Consider the following 27,591-nt stretch of genomic DNA (forward strand, 5'->3'; position numbering starts at 1 on the left):
CTGCTGGGCTTCCTGCTCCTCGCCCTGGAGCTGCGGCCCCGGGGGGAGGCGGCCGAGGGCCCCGCGGCGGCGGCGGCGGCGGCGGCGGCGGCGGCGGCGGCGGCGGCGGGGGCCGGGGGGGAGCGCTCGAGCCGGCCGGCCCCGTCCGTGGCGCCCGAGCCCGACGGCTGCCCCGTGTGCGTGTGGCGGCAGCACAGCCGCGAGCTGCGCCTGGAGAGCATCAAGTCGCAGATCTTGAGCAAACTGCGGCTCAAGGAGGCGCCCAACATCAGCCGCGAGGTGGTGAAGCAGCTGCTGCCCAAGGCGCCGCCGCTGCAGCAGATCCTGGACCTGCACGACTTCCAGGGCGACGCTCTGCAGCCCGAGGACTTCCTGGAGGAGGACGAGTACCACGCCACCACCGAGACTGTCATTAGCATGGCTCAGGAGAGTAAGTGGGAGGCGGGGCATGAGCGGTGGGGTGCTGGCTCCCACTCCGGCTCCGGGAAAGTGAGTGGCTCCCGCTCCGAAGCGGGGAGCTCCCGGTTGCTCCGGCCGGAAAGCCTTTTCTGCGAAAACTTGATGGATTGGGGGGCGGGGGCTGCTCCACAAGTTTTTCGAGCTGTGGAGATGGGCTGCGGAGTTGTGTGCACGCCCCGCTCCCGGAGGTGAGGGGGCAAACGGAAGGGGTTGCGAGATACCGCTTCGCACCCTGTGTGTGTGCGCGTGTGGTGGTGGTGGGGGGTTCGGGGAAGCTGGGGTCCCCTTGCAACAGAGGGCAAGGGACAGCAACTCAGTCCTGAAGGGCCCTGGTGGAGAGGCTGGAGAACAGAAGCGGGAGGCTTCGGAACCCCCGCAGTCCCAGCCGGGCTGCCGTGCTCTCCGCCTCCCAATGGCCCTGGCACCAACTCAGCACCCCTTCCACCTTGGGCTTTGCAACGCGCCCCCCGGGGCTGCAGAAAACCTAGTGCTCCTCTCCTTCTCCCAGGAATGAGATCCCAGAGCCCTGTATTTCTCCCGTCAGCCCAGCTGGCACCCGTCCCATCGGGAGCCCTTCTGACACCAGGTCTCCCAAGGGGCCGGGAAAGCTGTGCCTTCTTGGTACTAACCGAGCTCAGAGAACTCAACTCCATTGCGCTGGCGCTTAGGGCACCGATTTGGCAGCTCAAACCTTAGTGTTGTATCGCATGTTCACACGCCCTTAGCCGCAACCAGAGTTGAGGAGAGAGAGGAAGACCTAGGGGGATAAAGGAAGCAATAGATGGGGGGGAGGGGGGGACCCAGGCGTCCTAGTCCCTGGCCAAACGGAAGATGAACATGTTAATAGACTTGAGCTGCTTTGAAATTTTATGGCCTGGAAAATCCAGGCCAACACTGTCCCCCCCCTCAAACCCCCCAGCTCCCCCTAAGGTCAGATGACTCCCTTTTCCCCTCCCCCACTGAGGTCTCCCCCATCCCAGCAACTCTAGGGAGCCAGGCCCTCCCTTATGCCCTAGTGGTTTGGCAAGTCGCCCCCGACCCCACAACTGTTTGGTTTTATGGCTCTGAACAGAAGAGGGGGAGACCGGTTTATTGGCAGATGGGTCATAAAAAGCTGGGGGCTGAGGGGAGTCCTAGTGGCCCGCCCCCCAGGGAGAGGCACAGGAACCCAGGCGTGCATCCGGGAGGCTGAGTGCCTCACACTGCCACCAGTTTTTCTGTGACCCTAACTCCACAGTACCGGTCAGGGCTGTAAAGAACTCTCGGAGGACTAGGAAACTAACCTGGGGTGGGGGGTGGGAAGGCCTAGGATCTGGTCTTGAGTTCCTCAGTCTCCCTTCTGCTCTTAAGGCGTCTGCTTTATAGAAGCTAGGGTCAGTCTGAGACTGGCTGAGGGCAGGGGTGGGGGCGGGGATACCAACAGAGTTAGAAACGGAAAGTGGTAGAGGGATTCTGAAAAGAGTTTGCTGGAAGAAGGTGAAGGGTGCAGAGGAAAAAGATACTTTGGTCTGTGTGGTGCAGTGTGTGAGGATTTCCAGAATGAGTGATGGAGCTGAGGACTTCCCTTGCTCATTCTATCCCTAGCATCTCTTAACCAATAGGCCTGAGCCCAGAGTTAGCTCTGGTAATGGGGATGCAGGAAGTGAACAGACACTGCACGCACAGTTTGGGAAATGCCGGTTAGACTCAGGGGCTGGGGAGGACGGGGAAGGACACCAGCAGGTGGGGTCCCACCTCGTCTTCTACCCTTCTGCCACTCCGGGACTTGGATAACTAGGGAACTGGGTCTCCATCCAGGTATTGTACGTCCCCTTTAAGAGCCAAGCTGAGCTCTTAAGGGAGGGAGGGGGAGCCGAGGGGCGGGGAGGGAGAGAGGGGAAAAGGAAAAAGAGACTTTTATAGTCTAATCCCCAGGGACCCGCTTTAATAAGAGACTTGTGCTCTGCTAATCGGGGGAGGTGTTTGTCAGCAGCGATGGCCTCTGCTCCCCTCCCCCTTCCTCCCCTCCCCCAGCCCTCAACCCTGGACCCCAGCCCCCACCTCTCCTAGGCTGCAGTGCCTGCCCTAGTTCCTCCACCCTCTCAGGCTCTCCCACCACAGCCTTCATCCTGGGAACCCAGCCCCCTTGCCCTTCTGGGAGCCAAGCCCAGCCCCTCAGTTTCTCTCTCTCCTCCCTACACCAAGAGGCCCCTGCCCTCTCAGTCCAACCTCCTGCCCCTAGGCCTTCCAGCCAGGGTAAGGAAAGTGTGTTTGGTGTTTGGGAGTGGGGCGTGAGGGAAGAGGAGGAGGTGGTGAGCAGAGAGGGGGTTGGGCTTTTGCTGAAAATAGTGCAATGACCTCTCTCCAGAACAGAGCCGCCTACTAAACCTGACCTGCTGCCTGCCACCAACCCGGATCAATCCAACACAGATGTGGCTCCTTCCCCTCCCTTTGGGAGCTGGGCCTGTGTGTGTGTTGAGGACTCTCTCAAGCCCCTTGTTTCCCTCTGTGGCTCTACCTGCTTCTTTGTTCCTCCCTCTGTTTCCTTCCAACCTTTCTCTCTACCCCACTAGTCTTAGCTACTTCCCTCCTTTCGGCTTCTTAACCCCCACTCACTCCTTTTGCATCCCTCCTCCTCTCCCAGTGTTCTCCAGTTCCCAAACCTATTTCTTCTCCCCCTACCATGATCTTCCACTCTCTTCCTTCTTTTCTCCATTTCTCTGCCAGTCTCTTCTAACATGCCTTCATCTCTGTCTCTTCTCTATTCTTATCTCCCTCACCATCTCCAGTCCCCTGTTTCTTCTCCTTTCCCTTTTCTTTCTCCAAATGTCTTCATCCTGTCCCCCTGTGATACCAACTGTCCTCATATCCAGTGGGGGAGAAGTGTATGGTGATTCCCGGGGGTGAGGATGGGGGACTCTGCCTGAAGGAACCAAAGACTTAGAGAGATGGGGCCCTGGAGCCCAGTCCCCCATTACTAAGCCTTGGGTCAACTTACATAGGGACATATGTTTAGAGTTTAGAAAACTAGCGATAAACCAACTGAGAAACTACTGCTATTTTCACATTATTTAATGCTCAGCACTCCTGTGAAGCAAGGATTATTGTCGGCAGCACTGAGAAGCTTGGTGAATAAGCTCAGATACTGGTTAACGAGTCAGGCAGTGATTAAACCCACTGCAACTGTAGTCAAAGAACAGTGTTTAGATGCCAGGAAGAACTTTCAGGCACTTGCCTATGTAATTTAAGATTGGGCGTTTAGGGAGTTCATTCAGCATGCACTTACTGAACACTGCCCGGGTGCTATGGGAGGCAGTAATGCTACAATGGTGAGCAAAACAGAACCAGCATCGACACAGTGTCTACTCTCATGGAGGTTAGTACCTAATGGTGAAGACAGGCAGGGAAATAAAACAATCCCTATACTGAAATTAGGCATAGCGTGCTATTTGGATTGTTGCTGGCCACTCTCCATCTCACCAGCAGCTACCCTGCCCCAGGGACTCTCCTAATCCCCAATCTCCACTCCCCAAACCCTACCCCACGACACTGTCACTGAAGCTCCAGCTGGAGGATAACTGGACTACCAGTGCCCTGGGACTTTCGAAAAGAACCAAGGGAAAGCTGCAAAGGAACTTTTTGTCTTGTGCCCCGAATATGTGAAGATCTTTAAGTACTCCTCCCCATGTCACTTGAAGTATCCTCCTTCTCCTAGGGTGGGGGTGGGGGAGTGCTGATGAAACAACAGATGATAAATTCTCCATGATTATGCAGACCTGGGCATGATACTAAGGGCTTGGACTTCCTGATCATCCTTACATCGCTCTGGAAGCTCATTCCTGACTCTTCCTCAGGCTATTTAGCGTGAGAATGGATATTAATATCCAATAGAAACATGATTTAGGGCACTCCCAACTCATTTAAGAGATTAGAAAGGGGAGCTGAGAGGAGATGAAATGGAAGCAGAGGCAGGTATTGAGAATCATCCTTCAAACTCAAGAAGGGTCAGTTTACGATCCAAAACAAGGGGAAATTGGCCAAAATGTAAAGTTGGGATGTTAAACCTTTGTAAAGACTTATTGGCACTGGACTGAGAAACCAAAGGAAGCTTAGGGGAGAGAAGACTGATTAAAGTTGATCTGATGTGCTGAATACTATTTCTGATGCTTTGGGAAAGTAGGAGAAAAAATACATGAAGGTAGTGCTTCCCTTTCTTAAAAGTGGAGGCATTAATGGTGATGAGGAAGCAGCAGCTGAGGGAACTTTTCTCAGGGTCAAGGGACTGAGCAGTCAGATGCATGGGGAGTGTTTGAGTAGTTCCATTCTCTTGGGTGTGTTATTTCTGCTGGGAATGATGGAAGAAGCCTAGATTTGAATTCTGGTTTACTTCATGGAATAAATTTAGCCCACACTCCCTATCTGGACCCTGGGTTATCCATTCCCTGAGGCCATCTGTTTCGGGGGGTGTGCCGGGCTCCACCTGGCCACCAGACAAAACAGAGCAGAAATGGGGCAAGGTGACCTGAGGACAGCAGGTGTGGTACGAGCTTTGGCTTTTATGGAGAGCATCAAAGGTTCAGGAAAAGTTGGAGCCCTACATGCTAGGGAAAGTTGGAGGAAGGGAAGACTGCAGGTGGAAGAATTCCCTAACAACTATCTTTGCAGGTTATCTGGTAGAGAGGAACCTCTGCATTAGGGCAGACAGATTAAGGAAGGGGTGTAGATCAGTAAGGCCTGATAGAGCCGTTATCTTACAGGGAGAGCAGGGGTGCTGTTCTAGGTACCAGTGACATGGTAGTCAAGAAGACAGGCAGGGAAGAAGGGTAAGGAACTGGAAAACACAGGCTGAGGAGTCTGAGTTGCCAGTGTCCCCCTCCACAGACACCCTTTGCTGATACTGTGCCCCCTTCTCTCTCATCAGCCGACCCTGCGGTGCAGACAGATGGCAGCCCTCTCTGCTGCCATTTCCACTTCAGCCCCAAGGTGATGTTCACAAAGGTACTGAAGGCCCAGCTGTGGGTTTATCTCCGGCCTGTGCCCCGTCCAGCCACAGTCTACCTGCAGATCTTGCGACTGAAACCCCTAACTGGGGAAGGGACCGCAGGGGGAGGGGGCGGAGGCCGGCGTCACATCCGTATCCGCTCGCTCAAAATTGACCTGCACTCACGCTCCGGCCACTGGCAAAGCATCGACTTCAAGCAAGTACTACATAGCTGGTTCCGCCAGCCACAGAGCAACTGGGGCATCGAGATCAACGCCTTTGATCCCAGTGGCACAGACCTGGCTGTCACCTCCCTGGGGCCGGGAGCCGAGGGGCTGGTGAGCAGGGAGCCTGAGATACTGGCAGATATGTATAACCTGGCCCTGAGGAGGTGGGGTGTTGGAAATGGTAGACCAGAAACGTAAAGTGGGTTAGGGACCAGCATTATTTTTCTAGAGCCCAGAGCTGATTCTAGAGGAGAGTTAGGTGGTGGTAATGGGGTGCTATCCCTTTTCAGAGATCCAAGGGGGCGACAGTTGAAAACTGGATTTGGGGTGAAGTAAATCTATTTGAGTAAATAGATTCATGGGACGACAAAGATGGGCTGTTGTTGAGACCTTGGGCCAAGGGGCTGATGAGGATCAGGTTGCCAGAAGAGACAGAATTGGGGAAGGTGAGTTGAGGGAGAGGTGGCTAGCTGGCAAGAAAAGTGGGTAAAAGGCAGGCTGGGGATGGGAGCGTTGGAGAAGCTGAGAAATCAATAGTCTTTGTTCTGATGCCCCTGTTGAGGGGCAGGTGAGTAGAAACAGGGAGTAAGAGCTCTGCCAGGCTCTATCACATCTATTTCTCCTCTCCCTCACCCCCAGCATCCTTTCATGGAGCTTCGAGTCCTAGAGAACACAAAACGGTCCCGGCGGAACCTGGGCCTGGACTGCGATGAGCACTCAAGTGAGTCCCGCTGCTGCCGATACCCCCTCACTGTGGACTTTGAGGCTTTTGGCTGGGACTGGATCATCGCACCTAAACGCTACAAGGCCAACTACTGCTCCGGCCAGTGCGAGTACATGTTCATGCAAAAGTATCCACACACCCACTTGGTGCAACAGGCTAACCCAAGAGGCTCTGCTGGGCCCTGCTGTACCCCCACCAAGATGTCCCCGATCAACATGCTCTACTTCAATGACAAGCAGCAGATTATCTACGGCAAGATCCCTGGCATGGTGGTGGACCGCTGTGGCTGCTCCTAAGGTGGGGGACAGAGGATGCCTCCCCAGCAGACCCTACCCCTAGACCCCCCAGCCCTGACCCCCTCCCCCCAGGCCCTAGAGCTCCCTCCACCTCTTCCGATGAACATCACACCTTGTTCCCTGCCCAAGCAGTGTGCAATACAACCGAGGGAGGCAGGTGGGGAATTCAGGGGTGAGGGGTTTGGGGGAAAGGGGGAAGAAGAGGGGGCATGGTCAGGTGGGGAGTTTTTGAGGTTTGAGGTGAGAAGGTTTGGCAAGAAGACAGAGAGACGTAGAGACAGAGGTAGTGCAGAGGAATAGAGACAGAGGAACAAAAAGAGCAGCAGTGAGAAGAAGGCAAAGGGATAGATGCAGAAGAGACAGAGACTAGGCAGAGATAAACCCTGAGAAAGAGACAGAAATGCAGTATTGAGAAAGCCCCACACCAAGCCTCCTTTCTTCCACTGGCAAGGTGAGGGGCTTGGTATGGTCTGGGGAGATCCCCTGACTACCATTCTCAGTAAGAGAGGAAATCAAAACCCATTCTTAGCTTCTTCCCTTTCTCCCTCCAGCAGTGGGTGGGGGAAGGGAAGTGAGGGCAGGGGCAAAAGTGAGGATTTGGGAATTTTATTTATTTATTTATTATGACTTTTCATTTTTTGGTATTTGGCTTTACTGAAATAGATGGGCCCCTGCCCACTGTGCCCTATTTGTCCCTTATCTCCCAAACCCTGTTCTTCCTCAATACTCACCTACTTAAGCACTTGTTTAAAGCTTCCAGGGTTGAGAATGGGAGTAGAGGGCAAGAGGGCTGACACATGGAAGTTTCCAACCCAAAATCACCCTACTTAACCTTCCTGAGCCAAACGGGTTGAACTGAATTCCAGCAGTCACAGAAACAGTAAGAGGTTAGGGTTTAGGAGCTGGGGGGGTGGGGGGTGGGAGGGAGGGGCTCAACATCCAGTATCTGTATGAGAGCCACGAAACTAACCCTCAGGTCTACCCTCATAGTACTGACTTAGGCACAGGTGTGGCCTGTTTATGCCCAAATTCCCCCCAGCCAAGAGAGAGACCAAAGAGCCTGTGGAATGCCTCTGCTCCCAGCCTCTATCTTCAGGTCAATAAAAAGAAGAGTAGAGAGAGCCCAGAGTCCCCAGGTCTGGGAAGGGTCAGGAGGGATCAAGAAAGGAGTTGTAAGGAGGCTGAAGGTTACAGGGCATTTGAATCCAAATCACTGCTCTGGGCTAGGGAATAGAGCCAGCAGACCAAGGTGGAAGGGATTCTGGAAGGGGGACATTTTAGTCCCCCAACCCCAAAGCTCAGGGTGGAAGGGGGTAGAACAAAGGAGCAGAGTGTCTATAATTATTTTTATCTTTTATTTTTGGAATCTAGCAGTACCTGGCAGCAGGGAGGGGACAATACAAGTGGGGAAAAGCACCTGACAAGGCCAGTTAGGGCAGAGGTTGGGAAGGATGGAGACTCCCTGGTTTGGAAAGCTAGGAAGCAGGCAGGGACTGGTTGCCACTCCAGGTCACTAGCTGGGCCTATTCATTCCTCCCACAATCCTGACCCACCCTCCTCTGGACTCACTGTGCCTCAGTTTCTTCCCCTCGATGGAATGAGAAATAGCAGCACCCGCCACAGCCAAGAGATGAATTCTGAGCACTTACCACGGGCACTTTATGGACATAAAATACCTCTCGCTGTGGGACAGATAACCAGGGCACCAGAGTAGTGGTGAAGAGATGTGAGGCTTAGAGGAGTCACAGGCTTCAGAGTACACGTTCCCCTCTGCCTCCCAGCTGGACAGTGCCTGAAGACAAGGAGCTGAGAACCTCCGGATCCACACCCTATCCGTACCTCACCTCCAGACCTCTTGGCTCCAGGCAAGAGCCTAGAGCATGTCAGGAGAGGAGGGAGAAAGAACCTTCAGCAAAATAGTCACTCTAAGTAAAGCCAGCAGTTGTGGGTCTGATGCAAACAGTACTGAACTAAAGTAAGCCCAAGCTGGAGAGCTGACCTGGAAGGCTTGTTCTTCCCAAGAGCATGACTTTCCTGCCTGGCCCAGCTGGTGGAAGGGGCAAAGGTATGTGGCCACCCTTGGAAAGGTGATGTTGGTGAGTTTTGGCATCTTATTCCCATTCCCACAGTGAAAAAGTGAGATATTTCGGTACCAGAACGGGCAAGGGCTGTTAAGTGTTTCAACTTGCCTCCTCCCAGATAGCAGCTATACTAACCCCCAGCCTCTCCTCTCTGGCCCCGTTCTTCATCATTCCTTATGCCCCAATCTTGGAGAACAAGATACACCTGACCATCAACACTATTCACATTTCCTTGGTGGAAAGAAAGGAACAGAGAAGTGAAGAGCAGAAGACGCCTCCTCCAAGGGCAAATGCCCGTGTCTGTTGATCTTGGCACAGGGTGGGGGCTGGGCAATAGGCATCAGGTGACTTCCCTCTACAAATTCTAGAGAGCTGGGGCATTAGACTTGGGGGACACTTAGAATATGCCCCTTTAATGCCACCAAATAAAGACCTTTGGGGGAGGGTCTTTCTCTTATGAACATAAATCTATGAGTTGAAGTCTCATTCCCCTGGTCCTCCTCACCCCCAAAGAGGCATGGGGTAAAGAGGCTTGGGGGCACAGCCCAGCAACCTAGTGGGAACTAGTACTCCCCTCTCCCACCTTATGATGTGTGTGGACCTGGCCAGTGCCCCTCTGATCATAATTAGTGTAATTATTATTTGTGTATTTGTTACACCGTGTGCGTGATTGCCTTTGTTTGTTAAGGGTGTCTGAGGAGTATGGGGCTGACAGGGGCACTGGAATGCCGGGAAAGGACTTCTTCACTGAGATCAAGGCTTCCTGGAGGAAACCACTGCAAAAAGGCCATCAGGCAGTTTTCAAGTTATGTGACAGAGGGCAAAGATGGCCATAGGGTGCTCTGAGTTTTGGGATGGTCACATGACACAATCCAGCACTTGAACCTGAAAAAAGAAAAATAAAAGCAGTCAAAGAGTTTAGAATTCAGTGATGAGCTCTCCTCCCTAATCAAGCGCCATGTTTACACCTTGGAGACCAGGAAGCAGAGGATCTGAGGGAGAATGAAACTTTGTGCTCAAGGACTAAGAAGATGGGGGTCTTGGAAGCAATGAACACTAGGGTCATTTGGGACGAGGGCTGGGACATGCAGCCCAAGGGAGGTTGGGCAGAGGATGGGAAAGAAAGGGAACCTAGTACAACGCTTCACTGGAGGCTTGATCCTAAACAGTCCCAAAGACTACAAAACCCTCTCCCAGCCTCCACAGAACAGAAGATCTAAAAGTCCTCTTGAGATGGTCCAGCTAATGTCTATCCTATTCTGCAGTTCCCTGACCCTACGTTTCCTCAGCAAAATTTCAACAAAATCCACAAACCAACCCAACTTTGAACTTCCAGTGTACCAAGAGTGGTTAAGCATCTTAAGTATTCTTTGATTCTACTATAAAAATGTTGCCCATATACCTAGAGCACACTTCCCAGGGCATGAGAGTGGGGGGTAGCAAAGGAATCTTGCTTTATAACTGAAAAGACAGGAAAGTTCCTGTAACATCAATCTGATCCAGAATGGGGGACAATGTGGGTTCAGTGTGCCACCATGCTTTCCCTGTCCTGTCAGTTCTGTCAGCAGATTGACCCCACCTCAGACCAACTACAAGTTGAGGAGGACTGAAGTGCTACATTGTATCCTCTCCCCAATGAACTGCTTTATCTACATCTACCCTTAACTTTTGGCCTGAGCTAAAAATAGGTTCCCCCCCTCCATTGCTCATTGTTTCCTACATTGAGAGGACACACAGAAGAGACTGCAAGATGACGTTTATCCCCAAACATCCTGCAACCTAATGGATGAGGAGCTGACCTATACTCGGTCTTTGCCTGTGTCAGGGGCCCCAAGCTAAGAACCAGCAGGCAGTGGCACTTAGAGCTTCTGGTGTGTAGTAAGGCAGAAGTAGGGAAGTCGATGCCCCCAGCCACAACGTCAGCTTTCCTGCCAGTGAGCTGGGGGTAAGGGAGCAACTGGGACTCCTCCTACCTCTTCCCACTCTCTGAACCCCCAAATGCATCTGTATATGTGGTATGCAATACACATACACACTTGCAAACTAGTCCACTCAGACCCCTACCCTCTAGCTGGAACCTACTCAAGGAAAAGAAAATACTTCTATTGTAAATCACCTAGTAAAATTAAGAGCCAATAATTACTGAATGATTACTCTGCAAACTATGGTAAGAAAATTATGCTCCGTACATCAATATGATAATATCAATTTTCACGGCAACTTTCACAATAGGGGTGCTACTGGCACAGAGTCTAGAAAGAGTCAAGAGTGATTAAGTAATTTGCCCAGGGTCTTGGACCCAGTTGAGCTAGTGTGGTAGAACAAGGAATTACACCAAAGTAGTTGCTATACAATATTTCATTCTAATCTATTAATAGTGATCTGAGAGGTGGAAAAATTAAAGGCTGGGACAACTGAGAAAGGAAAAGAAATAAAGAGAAAGCTGGGAGTACTTTGGGCTCAAAAAGGATCCCCAAAGTTGTAAAACCTGACATTTTTCAGCCCCTTTGGAAGGGAAAACAAGATGTGTGGACATGTTGCAAGAGAGGGGGGACATTAGATTTTGGATTCCAATAATCAGAGGTGAGTGACACTGTCAGGGTCCCTCATAAAAGAGAACAGGGAAAAATAGCTATTCTCACTTATTTATATAAGGTCTTTCCTTCCCCCTGATCTGTTTCTCATGTCAGCTATGGCAACAGGACTCAACACCAAGAAGTGTTGCTCTTATTCACATCTTCCTTCCTTATAGCCCTCATCCCCACAGAAGCTTCTAGCCTTGTATCTTCAGAAGTAAGTTCCCAGGATTTGGGGCTGGAGGAAGGGCAGTTTAGAGTGATGGTGGAGAAAAAGAGAATGATCCTAGAGAACCATAAAAAGGTGCAGATTTACAGCTGACGGAGCTGGTTCCCTCCGCATCTTTATAGACTCCCTCATTAAGAGCTTCCAGGTATGCAGAGAATGTCACAGCTTCAGAACAGGGAAAAGAAGCCTGAAGTCAGCTAACTACATCTGGATCTCAGATTAGCTACACTAAAGAGACTAGGGGATAGGAAGGAAGGGTACTTGGATCCCAGATAAAGAACTGCAAGCTTGGATGCCTGTTCTGCCGTTCAAGGGACTTAACTATTTTAAGACTGAATTAGTAAAAAAGACATAGGCATCCTGAACTATTCACACTCAAAAAGTATGTGTGGAATGATTACAATGAGACAGGAAGAGGAGTTGGAGGTGAGAGACTTCTGACCAACTTAAGAACAGCTGCTGGGATGGGATGAAAAGGGCTAGTAAAAAATCCACACAAATTGAGAAACACTGTCAGAGATATGGGGAAGGCCAGTTTAAGTGTGGAAGACTGATTTAGGCTTCAGGAAGAGAATCCTGGGGGCAGGGGTTGGGGGTGGGGAGGCTGAATCCCTTTCTGGAACATTATAGAGGATAAGGAGACAAAGTGAAGAAAACTTCTGAAGGACCTAGTGTTCCACTCCATTATCAGCATCTGCTCTATTCCTTTACCTCTTTTTTATTTTGGGTAGAAAACCCTTCCTGAATCTATGATCTCTGTAAAGCTACAAAACTGAACTAATTCTCTCTGGTTCCGTTTTTAGAGAGACAGTAAGAGAAAGGAAAAGCTAGCCTCAGAATCGGGGCCTGAAGAAAAGGGAGGCAGACAGTATAGGCCAGAGATGATAGGAGGAAGAACTTTAACCAGCATTCCTTTTTGTTCATTCCTCCAAAGTTTCAGAATGGGGCAAAATTCACAACAAATGGGCAATCTTTGGATCTCCTCATTCTAAACTTAGGTCCTTGTCCTCCAGCAACCAAAGAGACTTTGTGGAAAGAGATTCTTGTTAGGAAGGTGATCAAACCATTACTTTTCTATTAATTACAAAACCAGACAGAGGTGTTAGTAGAAATGGGAACGAGGAATTACACCACATCAACGTGGGATCTGATCATGAGACCAAAGTCTTCAGGTACGGTGCCAAGCTCTTAAGTTTTATTATCAGAAAACCAAACAAAACCCAACCTTATATAGATGTACAGAAGTAAAGATTAAGAGGAGAAACCCTATACCAACATGTCCAAAAAGATTAAGTAGCAGGTCTCACATCTACATGAAACTTCAAATGCAAACAAGCAACTCTGCTTAGGGAGAGCCAAATCTTTCTAAATAGGAGGCTCAGCAAGGAAAACGGATTTTAGTAGTATCTAAGAAACACTGCCACCAAAACTGCTAAAGTATATTTCTGCAATAGAAGACAAAGTAAACTAGCATAAGGCTTGACTAGAAAATAGAAGCCTCCAGTCCACAGCTTACGTTCCCAATGATGTAGGTAATAATGCTTAATACCTCTCACATCCTGTCATACTCTGCATCCCCATACTTCTAGCTCTGAGGGGTACCCAGCCAATCTCCTTTCCTGAACTGCATAACCAACAGGATCCCACATATTGGCTTCGACTGAAACCAGACAAGTCACTCTTGAAAATAGGGCCCTTCCGGACTCCAGAATAGGGAGGGACTCTGGACTCCATTCCATTATAGACTACCAATCACTAGTCCTTGTGTTTATATCCTTTGCACCTCCTAAAACCCACAGTGTTTTCCCTATCTTATTCCAGTGGGTCATGTCAACCTGCTAAAGCAAAGATTCAGGGTGAAACTTGGCCTCTTCATGGAGGATAAAGAAGTAAAAGGATGCCTGTGAGTATGAGAGAAGGAAATAAATAGGCTTAAAGGGACATACTCAATCCTTTTCCTTGTTCTCTTTTCTAAAGGATAAAGGCATTATGGCTAATTCGCTATAATATTTGCCCCTGAAGCTCTCCTTATCTGGTCTAATCTGGCACTAAGAACTCAAAAGAGCACCTGATAAAACACACTGTTCTTTTTTCTATTTTTTTTATTAACAAGCAAAATAATAATTAAAAAACAACAACACAACAACAAAAACCTTGAAGTTGGAACTGCAGTAAGTCAAACTGCTGCTGGAGTTCACAGATGTACCTGGGGTACATGCTCCCTCACTGCAAGGCAGGACCTAGGCACACGACTGTGCATTTAGGTATATATGTGACCAGGAAGAGTTGAAGAGATGGAAACCACTGGAGAACAGAAAGCATCAAAAGCTTTTCATCAGGCAATCCCAAAGCGCTCTGCTCTTTTCCTCTTCTTTGCCTATAAGGAAGAAGCAAGAAGAAAAAAATTAGATTGCAAGACAACAGTGGCCTGGGTTCCTGGCTGCTTTAATCCAAACTCACATGGACTGTCACAAGGTCCAAGAAGGAGGGAAAGCCAGGCTTATGCTTGGCAGCCAGAGATTTAATGTCTGAATCTCTCTAGTTATCCAGTTAGAGCTGGTTTGATGGGAAAGGAGAATAAGGAGGGGAGAAGACTGTGGGGAGTAGGGGGTGGGGGAGGGAGAGGAGGAAGAGAATAGTGGTAGAAAATGGAAAGATTCCTGAAGGAGAAAGGGCCACTCAGCCTTACAGCAAGTTAGCCTGGAAACAATGGATCCTTAAACAGGCTGGGAAAAGTCTTCCAGTCAGTGGGGAGATGGGAAATTTCAAAGGACAAAAGGTTGACCAATGCTATTTCATGGAGAAGGTGAAGGGGATGCCCTTCTGGGCAGTTAGGCCCAATCAGCAACTATTCCTTCGGCCTCCAAATCCACAAAGAGGCATATAAATCTTCAATGCCAACAGAATAAATGGGGGGTGGGGAGGCCCCAACATGGATCTCTTAAGGGAGGCAGTGTGGGAGAGAGGGCACAAAATGGGTGGGGGAGAGAAAGAGAAAGATATTTTTGTTCTGGGAGTGACTCATAAAACACTACTGAGTCCTCACTCTAACCACTGCCCCCAGAAAAGAGGGGGCTTTTTTTTTATTCCATTCACAGAGGAGGTTAAAGTTATATTAAAAAGAAAAGCTGAGTGGGACTTCGCTGGCGGTCCAGTGGTTAAGACTCTGCGTTTCCAATGCAGTGGGTGCGGGTTTGATCCCTGGTCGGGGAAACTAAGATCCCACATGCCGCATTGTGCACGGCCAAAAAAAAAAGAAAAGAAAAGAAAAGCTGAGTGCATACAAGCCAAGCTCACTTCCACCTGGATTACTGACACAATTCTTTGGAATCAAATGAAAGTCATCTGGTTCATATAAACTCCATCAGCCTCAAAAGTTACTACTCCCTTACATATACTACCTCTCCCAATAAAAGCCACTATTCCTTTCTACTCAACAAAATCCTCATCTGCCTTATCTTGGAGGTCAAATGTACCAACTCAGTAAGCATGCCTGGTCTAATGACAGTTTCCTTGGCAAAGAGGGAGTAATTTTAACTAGAATTAAAACAAGCCTAAGTTTACTTCTAGCTCATCCTGGCAAGTCAGCAAGTAAGCAGACATTTACTTACAACAGGTAATGCTTTATTCTGAATTAGTAGCACAAAGAAGAATATAAAACGCTTTAGTTTTTTCATAGTAGAGAATGTAAACTGATCAGATTCTGAAATTTTCAGGGTTTATTACAAGATTGACTCTGATATTTATTCATAAAGAGACTATAAGATTTTGAGGGCTTCCCTGGTGGTGCAGTGGTTAAGAATCCCCCTGCCAATTCAGGGGACACAGGTTCGAGCCCTGGCCCGGTAAGACCCCACATGCCGCGAGGCAACTAAGCCTGTGTGCCACAACTACTGAGCCCGCGTGCCTAGAGCCCATGCTCCACAACAAGAGAAGCCACCGCAATGAGAAGCTCACGCACCGCAAAGAAGAGTAGCTCCCGGTCGCCGCAACTAGAGAAAGCCCACGTGCAGCAACAAAGACACAACGCAGCCAGAAATAAATAAATAAATAAATAATAAAAAAAAGATTTTGAGTGTGTCAGGTAATAGAGTTTCAGAGGCCATCTCTAGAAGTAGATGGAAAGAAGTAAATTTGGATTAAATGGAAGAAGTAACATTTCAAATTCCTCACCACCTAAGAAATTTCTATAATTCTAAACATAGGCTGCACAGGGTCTAGGTTGCGGCAGGCGGGATCTTCGCTGTCATGTGCGGGATCTTTGTTGCGGCATGTGGGATCTAGTTCTCTGACCAGGGATTGAACCCCGGCCCCCTGCCTTGGGAGCTTCCAGTCTTAACCACTGGACCACCAGGGAAGTCCCTAAACATATTCATTGTTTCAACTGTTCATGTACACCTCTGCTAATGCTTGGTCTCCATTATAGATACTCTCAAACCAGCAAATCAATATTGTCTGTCAATGCTCTGAGAAGTCTGCCAATGCTCAGAGTCTCAATGAATGTTACTCCAGAAAATGCTGGGATATAGATGCACACAAGTCTTAAAGAAACAAACAAACAAACAAAAAGCCATTCTTTCATTTTGAGAAACTATCTGTAAATAAAGTGATAAGAACAAGTCACATTTGAGGACTTCCCTGGCGGTCCAGTGGTTAAGACTCTGCACTTCCAGGGACTTCCCTGGTGGTCCAGTGGGTAAGACTCTATGCTCCCAATGCAGGGGGCCCAGGTTCGATCCCTGGTCAGGGAACTAGAGCCCACATGCCACAACTAAAAGATCCCACATGCCGCACAACTATATTTGTGTCTGGGTTGGATATGGCCTTCATTAAATGATGTAAGAAATTTGCTTGGTAGATAATCAGAAACACTGCTACTTACTGAATACTTGACATTTTACACAGAATCATTTCATGCTTAAAATACCACTTCGAGGTAGGTTTTATTATCTCCACTTTCCAGATGATGAAACTGAGGCTCAGAAAATTACTATAACTTGTAAGAAATATAGTAATACTAAGTGGCACAGTCACTTATCCAAGCTTAATTGATTCCAAATCTTGTGCTCTTTCCTACTAGGTTAACTGGCTCTTAATAGTGAATTACTTAAGTATACTGATGGAATTCAGTGGGGCCACTTTATCCAGAAAACAGATATCAAGCAAAGGACCAAAAATCTTGTCATTTAGGCACTTAAGAAGTAGGCCAGGGAAATAACAATGTTTCTCCATTCTGTTTGTTTGTCTTCATTTTCCCTTCAAGGGCCCTGTGAAGCATTCCAGGTATATTTTACCTCTGTATCCTCTGTGGTTCCTGTTCCAGCTGAACTTGTGACAATCCCAAATCGCTCCTTCCTCTTTTTCAGCTTCTCGTCATCCTCAGACTGTTCAGGGACAAAGAAAAGGGCTGAAACAAGCTATCCCTCCATTCACAAGGTAAATGGGAATGAAATTACAACTTATTCGCTACAATATGCTAGCCAACCTTGTGTCAAGAACTAAGGATCACACCCACAGAAAAAAACAGATAGGAAACTGAATAAGCTAGCATATTGTCCCTAGAATGACTAAAAACTTAATGTTAAGTAGGGCTTCAATACTCATAAGACAAGGAGAGTCAAGAAAACAGTAGGAAACACCCATAAAACAAATTTCTGTGCTAAAGAAATTTTTGTAGTTCAGAGATATGGAAAACTGAGGCTTTACTAATAATACCTGCAGAGAGCAGGTTGGTAGAAGGCACCCAAACTATTTGTCGAACACTGCTTTCAAGTTCCATTTTCTTGCTAAAAAAGGGAAGGGGAAGGGGGCCAGAGTGGTGTTTCTGAAGAACTTACAAAGAAAGCTAAGTGTTATGAATACCCAGCAAAGTCATAGAAGGCTCTGAAGAGTTTGAAATGATTTTGAAATAAGGAAACAGCTGTAGTCATCTCTCTGAGAGAGATGCTCTGGACCTTTTCCAAGCATCCAAGAGACTCATGGTGTCTGCCCTGTAATTGGAGAGAATGTTCCAGCATACTATGAATTGGAGCTGGCCATTCTCCTATAGCATTTTAAAGACTGAGCTACTACTGTTCACATCCAGCACTGTTCAATGTCAGAGTCTCATATATATTATATTCTCACCAGGACCTAAACCCTGCCACTTTATTTATCCCACTTTAACAGTTATTTATTTTCTCCTTTTCCACCTTCCCCTAATACCCTGTCACCAGCAATCAAAAGCCCAGCCCTAGGATTAGAAACATCTAAAAGTATGTGGGCTTCCTGGGTGTTTTTTCTCCCCCAAAAGCATTTCCTAGAACTTGACACATCTAGACAAAGATCCTATCTTCTCAGATATCCCAGGGGACCCTCTACTCCATACACACGTAACACCCTAATCATGAGCCAGGACAGTTTCTTTGACTTTATTTACAAAAGTTAACCAACGTAAGGTCAGGTCAAACGTGCTGAAACAAACTTTTTTTTTTTTTAACTGGGGTATAGTTGCTTAAACAAACTTTTGAGCAAGCTTACATGTGGTGCTCCTGAGCTGGATTTTGTTTTTTAAAAACCCAAGAAGTTCATATTCCTGACTTACGTAGGCAGGTTGTGTCTCTGAGTGTCCCAAAAACCAGAGTCAAAAGGAAAGGCAACCAAGAGGCCTACAGAGACACAAGAACTTTTAAAATACCTTTACTCTCAACGCCAACCATGGAGCTGCCTTTGTCCCTACGACCACAGGAACCACCTCTTGGTCAAAAGCAGGGCAGCTATACAGCCTTCTGTGTTCAATCTGTCTAGCTAGCGCAGCTCTCTGAACACAGTAGTCAGGAGTACTTTCTCAGTCTTACTTTGGCTCTTTCAGCTTGAGAAACATTCATTTTCTCGCTTTTGCGCCACCTGCCTTCTAGCAAGTAAGAAAGAAGCTAAGAAAGGTTGGTGGCTATTGAAGGACTGAAGAATCCTACACACAAGTTATCCCTTAATCACAGTGTATTACTAGAATAGAATACTGCCTACATACTTTTTCTGCCTTTTTCCTTATAACCATCAGCAAATCCACAGTAGGTGCATAATTAATGTAATCTAAACTACTGTAAAACACTGAGGCAGGTTCCAAAGGAAAAAAGTCTTCCTGTCTTTAATAATCATAAATTAAAATAATAATGATTACATTATAGCCACTAACATTTGGGTGCTTACTATGTGCCAGGTACTATACGAAGTTCATTACATTCAGTATCTCATTTAGTTGTTTTAACCATCTTAAACATATCAGGTACCATGACATACGTAGCAGGTCATTTTATAGATAAGAAAACTGAGGCTTTGAGAGAGTAAGTAACTTGCCCAAGTCTCACAAATAGTTAAGTGGCAGAGCCAGAAATGGAACCCAAGACATTTTACTTGAGAACCCACTTTCTTAACTTCACCAAAACCTCAGGTATCTTACCTAAGCACTTCTTTGGAAGAAGAGTAGCAGAATGGAAGTAGTGCTTAATTTCCAAGGGAAGAAGGATCACTAGGATCCTTAGCTAAAAGTAGTTGTAGGGCTCCCTGGTGGCGCAGTGGTTAAGAATCCACCTGCCAATGCAGGGGACACAGGTTCGAGCCCTGGTCCAGGAAGATCCCACATGCCGCGGGGCAACTAAGCCCGCGTGCCACAACTACTGAGCCTGCGCTCTAGAGCCTGAGAACCACAACTACTGAAGCCCGCATGCCTAGAGCCCATGCTCCGCAGCAAGAGAAGCCACCACTCGCCGCAACTAGAGAAAGCCCGCACGCAGCAATGAAAACCCAACGCAGCCAAAAAGAAATTAATTAATTAAATTTTTAAAAAAAGTAGTTGTAAACTACTTCAACAACTTCTACATCACTCAAATGACTGGGTCAATGCAAGGATCCTACCCCCTTTCTACCATACCATATGCCTCTACTTCATAACTAACTAGGGCTCCAATTAGTAGTCTCATACTAAAGATTTTCTCAACTCAATTTGTTTCTAACTTTGGCTAATTGGCTATTCCATCTGTTGAACTGTATGAAAAGAATTAGGGTTTCCAATGAACACAGGCGTCACTATATTTTTCCTTACCAAAGTCACTATGAAGCTTTTCTTGATTTTGTCTACCACCACTAAGATAAAAAGTGAATAGGGATATAAATGGAGATTTCAAAATAAGAACCTCTATAGAACATTCTAGATGAAAAATTCTCCATTTCATTAAGCCTCCAGGCCAAGGAGGAAACAGCTTTAAGGGAAATAAAAGGAGCATACCATACCTACCCTTCTTGGGGATAGGCAGGACTAGATCGTATCTTGCTGAACTACCACTATTTACTTTTTTCATTCAATTCAGCGCTAGGGATACTTCAGCACATTCACATCACAGAGGGAGATGTTACTGCTGAAACCTATCTACTCTCTCTGCACAAATCTTGGGGCCATTCCCTTCACAAATCTCATCACAAAGCCTACATCCATTTGGAACATGTAGGACAGCCTTTCCTCTGGTTCTCTACTTCACTGTATCCCAAAATGGGGAGTTTGACTTCTAAATTAAATTTCCTGTGTTTCTTTTTGAGCTCAAAGGTGAGGAAAGAACGAGGGAGGAAAAGAAGGGGGGGGTCAGATGGATATATTTCTCTAGCCACTAAGGCTAGTGTCAGAGATTTCCCCTTGAGATTCCTTTTTTAATCCTCTGGTGCCTTCTCCTGGAGATCTAGGCAGAGCATCTGCTCCACATATACCAGGGGCTCTAGGGGGAAAAAAACAATACAGATGCCCCCACCTCCCACCCCCTATGAAGAGCCTGCCCACCCCTCACCCGCAGAGACCAGCGAGGGTTTTATTTATTTTGTGCATGCCTGCCCTTCTCTCCTACCCAGTGCCCCTCAGCTCCCCTCCTAAAGCCTCTTTCCTCCTTGCCCTGCAGGGAAAGTGCACAACAGGCCCAGTAAATCAACACAGTTCTAATGATCTCTCTCACTTGACCCTTCTAGCGTGACGGTGTCGCATGGAAACAAACGTACAATAAACTTCACTCCATCTTTAGCTCCTTGCTGACAGGTTTTGATTCATGGGATGGTGAGACCCATCTGAAGGAAATTACCTCGATCAAAATGCATCTCCCTCTGCATTCATCAGGCCAATGCTCCCCCAGGCCATGCTCAAGTGCACAAATGGGGTTGTGCATCTGCAGGCAGCACCGACCCCTCTAGCTCAGTGTCATATGCATTTGCAAACCTTTCCCTTCTTCATCCCTCCCCCACTTCCCTCCCACAAACCCTCAACCACTAACAAATCTTTTTTCTTCCCAGGGTTGCTCCCGTGTGGGAAGAATAGTGCTGGAATCTGAAACGCCCTTATTTGCTATCAAGTGAAAACTCTTCAAAACACACCACTTGCATCCAAAATCAGACGAGAAACCTGTCCTCACTGTCTAAACACAGGCACTGGATATTCAGATTGATCCATGTACTTCACTTCCCTCATTCTCCCACTCAAGACTTAAAGAGCAAGCCAACTAACTGACCGACGCCAATAACTTCAGCATACATGATCCTCACTCCTATCTCCCAATAACTGCCTTGTTTTTCTTTTCAGAAGTTTGGTGATAAAAACAAGAAAGAGAACTGTGTAAAAGAGGAGAGAGGTCATATAAGAAGCACAGGGCAGGGCTTCCCTGGTGGCGCAGTGGTTGAGAGTCCGCCTGCCCATGCAGGGGACATGGGTTCGTGCCCCGGTCCAGGAAGATCCCACATGCCGCGGAGCAGCCGGGCCCGTGAGCCATGGCTGCTGAGCCTGCGCGTCGGAAGCCTGTGCTCCGCAACGGGAGAGGCCGCAACAGTGAGAGGCCGGCGTACCGCAAAAAAACCCCACAAAAAACTACTAAAGAAGCACAGGGCAGAAAGCATGATATATATTTAATAAAGCCAAATGCCCCCATGAATCACTATCACTGTATTTTCCATCATGGAATAAGATAGTTCCTAACTGAACCTTTCAGAAGACATCTTCAACTTTTCAAAATTCACTTTTCTTCTTGTTTCCCTTTCACATTTGGCACATCCTTGGACAATATAAAGAAAATGATACCTGCTGAAAGAAAAGACGGAGACATTCCAGGTTGCCCCAAGATACAAATTACATGTGTGAAAGTGCTTAGTACATAGGAACTATCATATAAGTATTCAATAAATGTTAGCCATTATTTCTATTGCTTCCTTCTGGTCCTTGAAACAAAGTCTGAGACCACCAACAGAATTTTGAAACTAACAATGCCATTCATTCTTCTTCTACACTACAAGTGAAGTCATCAAAAGTTGTCAAGAAACAGACATTACCAAGGCAACAAGGAAATTCCCTTCAGTTGCAAGGCAAATGATATTTGGAAAGAGGATCAGATTTAAGGTTAAAGTGTAGCACAACAGTAACTCAGCAAAACCACAGTCTTCTCCATCAGGTACTATTAACCACCTTCTCTTTCTGGGACCCTAAAAAAAAAAAACTATGCTGTCAGGCTTTAACTGATATCAACATCCCTAACAATTAATGACTACAAAAACAGATATCTATATAAGGTAATGTCCAAGGGAACTGAGCAAGGATCCGACCTCTAACTCTGTAGATCAAATTCCAGGTACTCTAAAGGCCCCTGAGGAATTGGCTTCACTGAATTACACAACATCAGCTTCTATCAACACTGTCAATAACACTGAAACCATAAAATTAAACCATTCATCCACTAGTCATTCAAATAACCACTGAGAGCCTACTTTGGGTCAGGAACTGTTTTCTGGCATTGGGAATAGAGAGATGAATAAGACAAAAATCTTTAACCTCACAGGGCTTATGAATTCACAACTGAATGACTATAAAGATGTGTGCCATTGTTCATTACATTACTGCATATTGAGGACTCATGGGGAAATTTTCTTTCTGATTCCCAGACCCCAAATAATTATGCTTTTGCTGAACAACTTGTTAGTTTTACCTTTTGAAAATCACTGTAAACAGTACAATTGTGTTTTCCTGTTTCTACTGACTGCTATAAAGTTTGGAGCAAAATGTGTGGTCTGTCCCTGGCAAGTGGTTTTGAAAGTATTTCTATTAGAAAGGAGAGGCCAGAAGTATTGAGGTGAGAGAGAAACATGAGATCAAGAGATGGAGATCAGGGAATTTCCTGGTGGTCCAGTGGTTAGGACTTGGGACTTTCACTGCCAAGGCCTGTGGTTCAATCCCTGTTCGGGGAACTAAGGTCCGGCAAACTGTGTGGTGTGGCACGGCAAAAAAAAAAAGAGCAGGGGAGAGGGGGAGAGGGGGAGAGGGGGAGAGGGGGAGAGGGGGAGAGGGGGAGAGGGGGAGAGGGGGAGAGGGGGAGAGGGGGAGAGGGGGAGATCAAACACCCAGATCCAGAGGTAGAAACTTAGAAGACAAGATGACATAAAGTTAGTCACAAGGTTGGTGCTGGTCCTTTAAGAACTTATTCCTCTCCAAATACAATGGAATTAATTTTTTTAAAAAAACAAAAAAACCCAAAACAACCTCAGTGCCCCAAGAAGGAAAAGGAGAGGGAATGGAAGTACAAAGTTATAGCTCAAAATTTTAAATTAAGGAAGGGCTCTTGTCAGTGGTTTCCATGGCATATACACTGTAGCCAGGAATTAAGTCCCAAGTGGAAGATCAGCTGCAACAAGTGGCAGTGTGAATATCACACAGATGCTTTCCAAAGTGATTGCCTCTTTTTATAGCAAAGAGTACCATAGATAAAATCTCTACCCAGGGACTTCCTTGGTGGTCCAGTGGGTAAGACTCCATACTCCCAATGCTGGGGGCCCGGGTTCGATCCCTGGTCAGGGAACTAGATCCCGCATGCCACAACTAAGGATCCCGTGTGCCGCAACTAAGACCCGGTGCAGCCTAAACAAATAAATAATTTTATAAAATAAATGAAATAAAATCTCTACCCAAAATGGAGTTCCAGCTTTACCTTCCAAACCCAACTTGTGTCTTCAAGATTCAAATTCAGGTGAACATTTTTCAAAACTTACTAATTTTATCCTGAATACAATAAAGAATACTGCTTCAAGCTTAGTGTGCTAGGGTTATTTGCTCTGCCAAAAGGAGTCTACTTTGATTTAATTAGCACCCCATGGGCTGTGCTAAAGCATTCACTTTTTTTTTTTAATAAATAAATTCATTTATTTATTTTCGGCTGCGTTGGGTCTTTGTTGCTGTGTGCGGGCTTTCTCTAGTTGCGGCGAGCGGGGGCTACTCTTCATTGTGGTGTGCGGGCTTCTCATGTGATGGCTTCTCTTGTTGCGGAGCACGGGCTCTAGGCGCGCGGGCTTCAGTAGTTGTGGCTCATGGGCACTCTTAGAGCACAGGCTCAGTAGTTGTGGCACACGAGCTTAGTTGCTCCGCAGTATGTGGGGTCTTCCCAGACCAGGGCTCGAACCTGCGTCCCCTGCATTGGCAGGCAGATTCTTAACCACTGCGCCACCAGGGAAGTCCTATTTATTTGTTTTTATTTTTGGCTGTGTTGGGTCGTTGTTGCTGTGCGCGGGCTTTCTCCAGTTGTGGTACGCGGGCTTCTCATTGCGGTGGCTTCTCTTGTTGCAGAGCATAGGCTGTAGGCTTGCAGGCTTCAGTAGTTGTGGTGCGTGGGCTCAGTAGCTGTGGCTTGCAGGCTCTTGAGCGCAGGCTCAGTAGTTGTGGTGCACGGGCCTGGTTGCTCCGGGGCATGTGGGATCTTACTGGGCCAGGGCTCCAACCCGTGTCCCTTGCATTAGCAGGCAGATTCCTAACTACTGTGCCACCAGGGAAGCCCAAGCATTCACCTTTTTCAATCTTATTACCAGTGCCACTCTGGATCACAGAGATAAACTAGGAGAAACAAAACAGTGACCCAAATGTAACCAGGCTTATGTAGGGAATTTGAACTCAGTAAATCCCAAAACACAAAGCAAGAGTATTTACTGAATTCAAATAAAAGATATCCTCACTGTTCTTATAGGAGACCAAAAGAATTAACCAAGCCAGGTATTTTTTCTGGTCAGTACAACGAGCTCACCCACACCATTCCTCCTTACACTATGTATGAGAAGCAGAAATTCCAATCTAAACAATTCAGTCAGAGATATCCTTACAAGTAGAAAGGGACATTTCAGGGAAGCTTAGGTACTGCTGAGTTGGAGTTGGCCCTTCTCCTATAGCTGTTTTAATGACTGAGCTACTGCCCACATCCAACACTGTTCAATGTGTAAGAGTCTCATATATATTCCCAACAGGACCTAAACCACGCCACTTTATTTATCCTACTTTAACAGTTATTTTCTCAGAAGTCTTTTCCCTGGAGTAATGGAAGAGAGGCTGATAGTGAGCTACGGATGATCAGTTTGCAAAAAAAAAAAAAAAAAAAAAAAACCCAAATAATTGCCTCCTTTTGTAATTGAATTACCATACTAAGATGTTAATAGTTCTCAGGCCAATTTGATTTTCCAAGGGAATGTAAGGTAAGAGTGAGGCAAAAAGGAAGACAGGGAGCCTTCTGGTGACTTTCCTGACTTTCACTGCCACGTGACTGATGGCAGGATGAAAAGCAGTGCCTGGGGGCTTTCAGGCAATGGTAGATTAATAATGACATGGCCTTGACTTCCCAGAGGTAAAGGTTATGAAACACTCCAGGGTGAGTGGGCTTCTAATTTCATACTCTCAGGGTGAATGACAGCAACTGATGGTTTTTCTCTCAGAAACACTTTAAAGCTTAAACACACAGCTGTCACCTCCCTGCCCCAGTTTCTGAAATTCATTTGAACATGTTTATTCCTCAGCATTTATGCCAGCCAGACCACAGAACACGAGGTGGTCCTAAAGGCCAATGCACAGAGCCTAAGCAGGACTAAAGGTGAAGGACTGGACTAGCAGAGGGTCTAGTCCATCACCTTAGCACACACAGAGTAAAGAGATACTCTAATACTGCCACACATATACACATAACACACCTCCCAGTACAACAATCTTACCTACTCTCAACAATCTTTTAACTGTTGAGATCGGATTCAACCTTCTAGAGCCAGAAGGATGCCAGGAACTGTAAAGCAACACCAGAATTAGAGACTACCAGGAACTGTATCTCCGCCTATCTTTACAGTATTTGAAGCCCCAGTACACAGTCAGCTCAAAACCAAACACTCTTCTGAGTCACTAGCTCCCATCACTTCTTCTCTCTTGTCCAAATCAAGCTTCTTCCCCAACCCCCACTCTTGTCCAACCCCGGAGGAGGTCGTCTCGGTCTTGCTCTAGCTGACTGTAGGACAAAGCAAGGAAGGTGGAGGAAATGAAGGTTTCACACTTGAGACCCCTGGAAACCAAGTTTCTATTAAAAGTCCCCACCTCCCTCCCTTAAACGTCAGGAAGCTGCTGCTTTTAAGGATAAGCGATGCAGAGCTTGGCAGAAATGTCAAGTCAATAGAGGGAAGCTAAAACCTTCTGAGGGGAGGTGAATTCTGTCTTAGCCAAAATATACAGAGAATGAAGGACAACAGTTACCTGAGCATTCAGAAATTTACAATGAGCGCTAGGAAAGCAGATTCTTTTCACCTGACATTTTAAAACGCAGATTTCTGGCTTCGCCCCAACCTAATAAATCTGAATCTCAAAAGGAAGAGCCTAGAGAACTGTAAGGGACCCCTGGTGACCCTTGTGTGCAGCAACAGTTGAGAATAATTGCAAATAGCTTCGAGACAGTTTAGACCAAAAAACCAAAACAAACAAACAAACCCCCACCCCACCCCCACAACAAAAAAACCCTCACAAAAACCCAATAGGCTGCTACTCCACTCCAACTTTCCCCCCAAAGCACTAGGGGCCTTCCAAAAAAGCTTATGCTTCCTACAAACAGGTTATCTCAGCTGCAGGAATGTGAAGGGGAAAAGAAAGCTATTAAGGAATCACAGCTGGCTCTAAGGCACACCTGTCTTGCTGCCTTCCTAGAATTCAAATAGAGGAACAGAAACTCTTTTACCAGGGGAGTTCAATACAGGAAGAACATGCCCAAGCAAGATCCGGGAACACCTCAGATACGTGGGGAAAAGAGAGAGGCAACCAGGTTCAAGCACACAAAGGTATTTTTTTTCTCTGTAGAACTGATATAGAGAAAGAGGGAGAGTATCAATAAAGTGGAGAACAGACAGGGGAACAGACGGCTTTTGTCTTAAGGCTCATGTGTTTTACTTGTACATATAGAGCACTAAACAGGTCCATCATATAAAACCTCTCATCTTGTGAGTCTGTTCGTTCATTTCCAGTTGCTCTTCCTCCTGAAACATTTCATACCCAAGATGAGCATGACAGTGAAAATTCTGAAACTGCCCCCCTCTACTCTACCTAAATAAACTCTTCACCCAATAAATACTTTCTGACATCCAGACACCAAGCATTTCAAATATAATCTCCTTCTCAATAAGATATCTTCATTGCTAGGGATTTAAAGATTCAATATGTGATATAAAATCCAAATGTGGAACCCTCTGAAAATACATTTCTATATCTGTCCTAACAATCTGCTCTGGGGATGAGAAGGTAAAAATGGATTAAAATACTATCTTTAAAAATATGAGAAAAGAATAGCAAAGGAAAAGGAAGGGAGGAAAGGAGTTAACATTTTCTAGATCTTAACAAGGGGCCTCAGATTTTATTAAAAACAGGGACTTTGCTAGTTTGCAAAAATCACTACCAAGTATCTTCCTATAAAACATCTCACGATCTGATGCCCTGTCTCATTCCCATTTGCAACTTCAAAATCTATAGGATTTTATTTGACCTGTTTCAGCTTTCAGGCATAAAAAGCAACTTTACTATTTTAGTGAGTACATAAGAGGATGAACTATCATGTTATTATTAAACCTTACTTGAACCAAACCCATATGTATTCTTTAAAATGTTACCTCTCCTTATCAGTATCAGCCTAACAAACAGTATTACTCAAGTATTAGTCTCTCAAGTATTAAAATACAGCTTAAACATTCCTATGCTGCTACTGCTCACATC

At 46.6% G+C, this 27,591-nt stretch overlaps 2 protein-coding genes across 3 annotated transcripts in view; one reads left to right on the top strand and one right to left on the bottom strand.

The window, feature by feature from the left end:
• On the top strand, nucleotides 1-6,823 carry GDF11 (growth differentiation factor 11; the record flags this gene model as incomplete). The annotated part of the gene is made up of 3 exons (XM_060025973.1): nucleotides 1-430; nucleotides 5,360-5,757; nucleotides 6,286-6,823. Coding segments are annotated over 3 exons (1,209 nt in total), but the record flags the coding sequence as incomplete, so codon positions are not given.
• Nucleotides 6,824-13,619: 6,796 nt separating this feature from the next.
• SARNP (SAP domain containing ribonucleoprotein) overlaps nucleotides 13,620-27,591 on the bottom strand; it is a 52,256-nt gene continuing 38,284 nt past the window's right edge. Inside the window, exons 10-11 of one of the 2 annotated variants that reach the window (XM_060024928.1) lie at nucleotides 16,847-16,936; nucleotides 13,622-13,929 (exon numbers count right to left, since the gene is read on the bottom strand). In XM_060024928.1, coding sequence (XP_059880911.1) covers nucleotides 13,888-13,929; nucleotides 16,847-16,936 — 132 coding nt within the window. In that variant the 3' untranslated portion in view covers nucleotides 13,622-13,887. Of the gene's footprint in view, nucleotides 13,930-16,846; nucleotides 16,937-27,591 lie in introns of both variants that reach the window. The other variant, XM_060024929.1, reaches the window with a different exon arrangement.

Source organism: Delphinus delphis, chromosome 11 (assembly GCF_949987515.2).
Source record: "Delphinus delphis chromosome 11, mDelDel1.2, whole genome shotgun sequence".
Classification (NCBI taxonomy): Eukaryota; Metazoa; Chordata; class Mammalia; order Artiodactyla; family Delphinidae; genus Delphinus; species Delphinus delphis.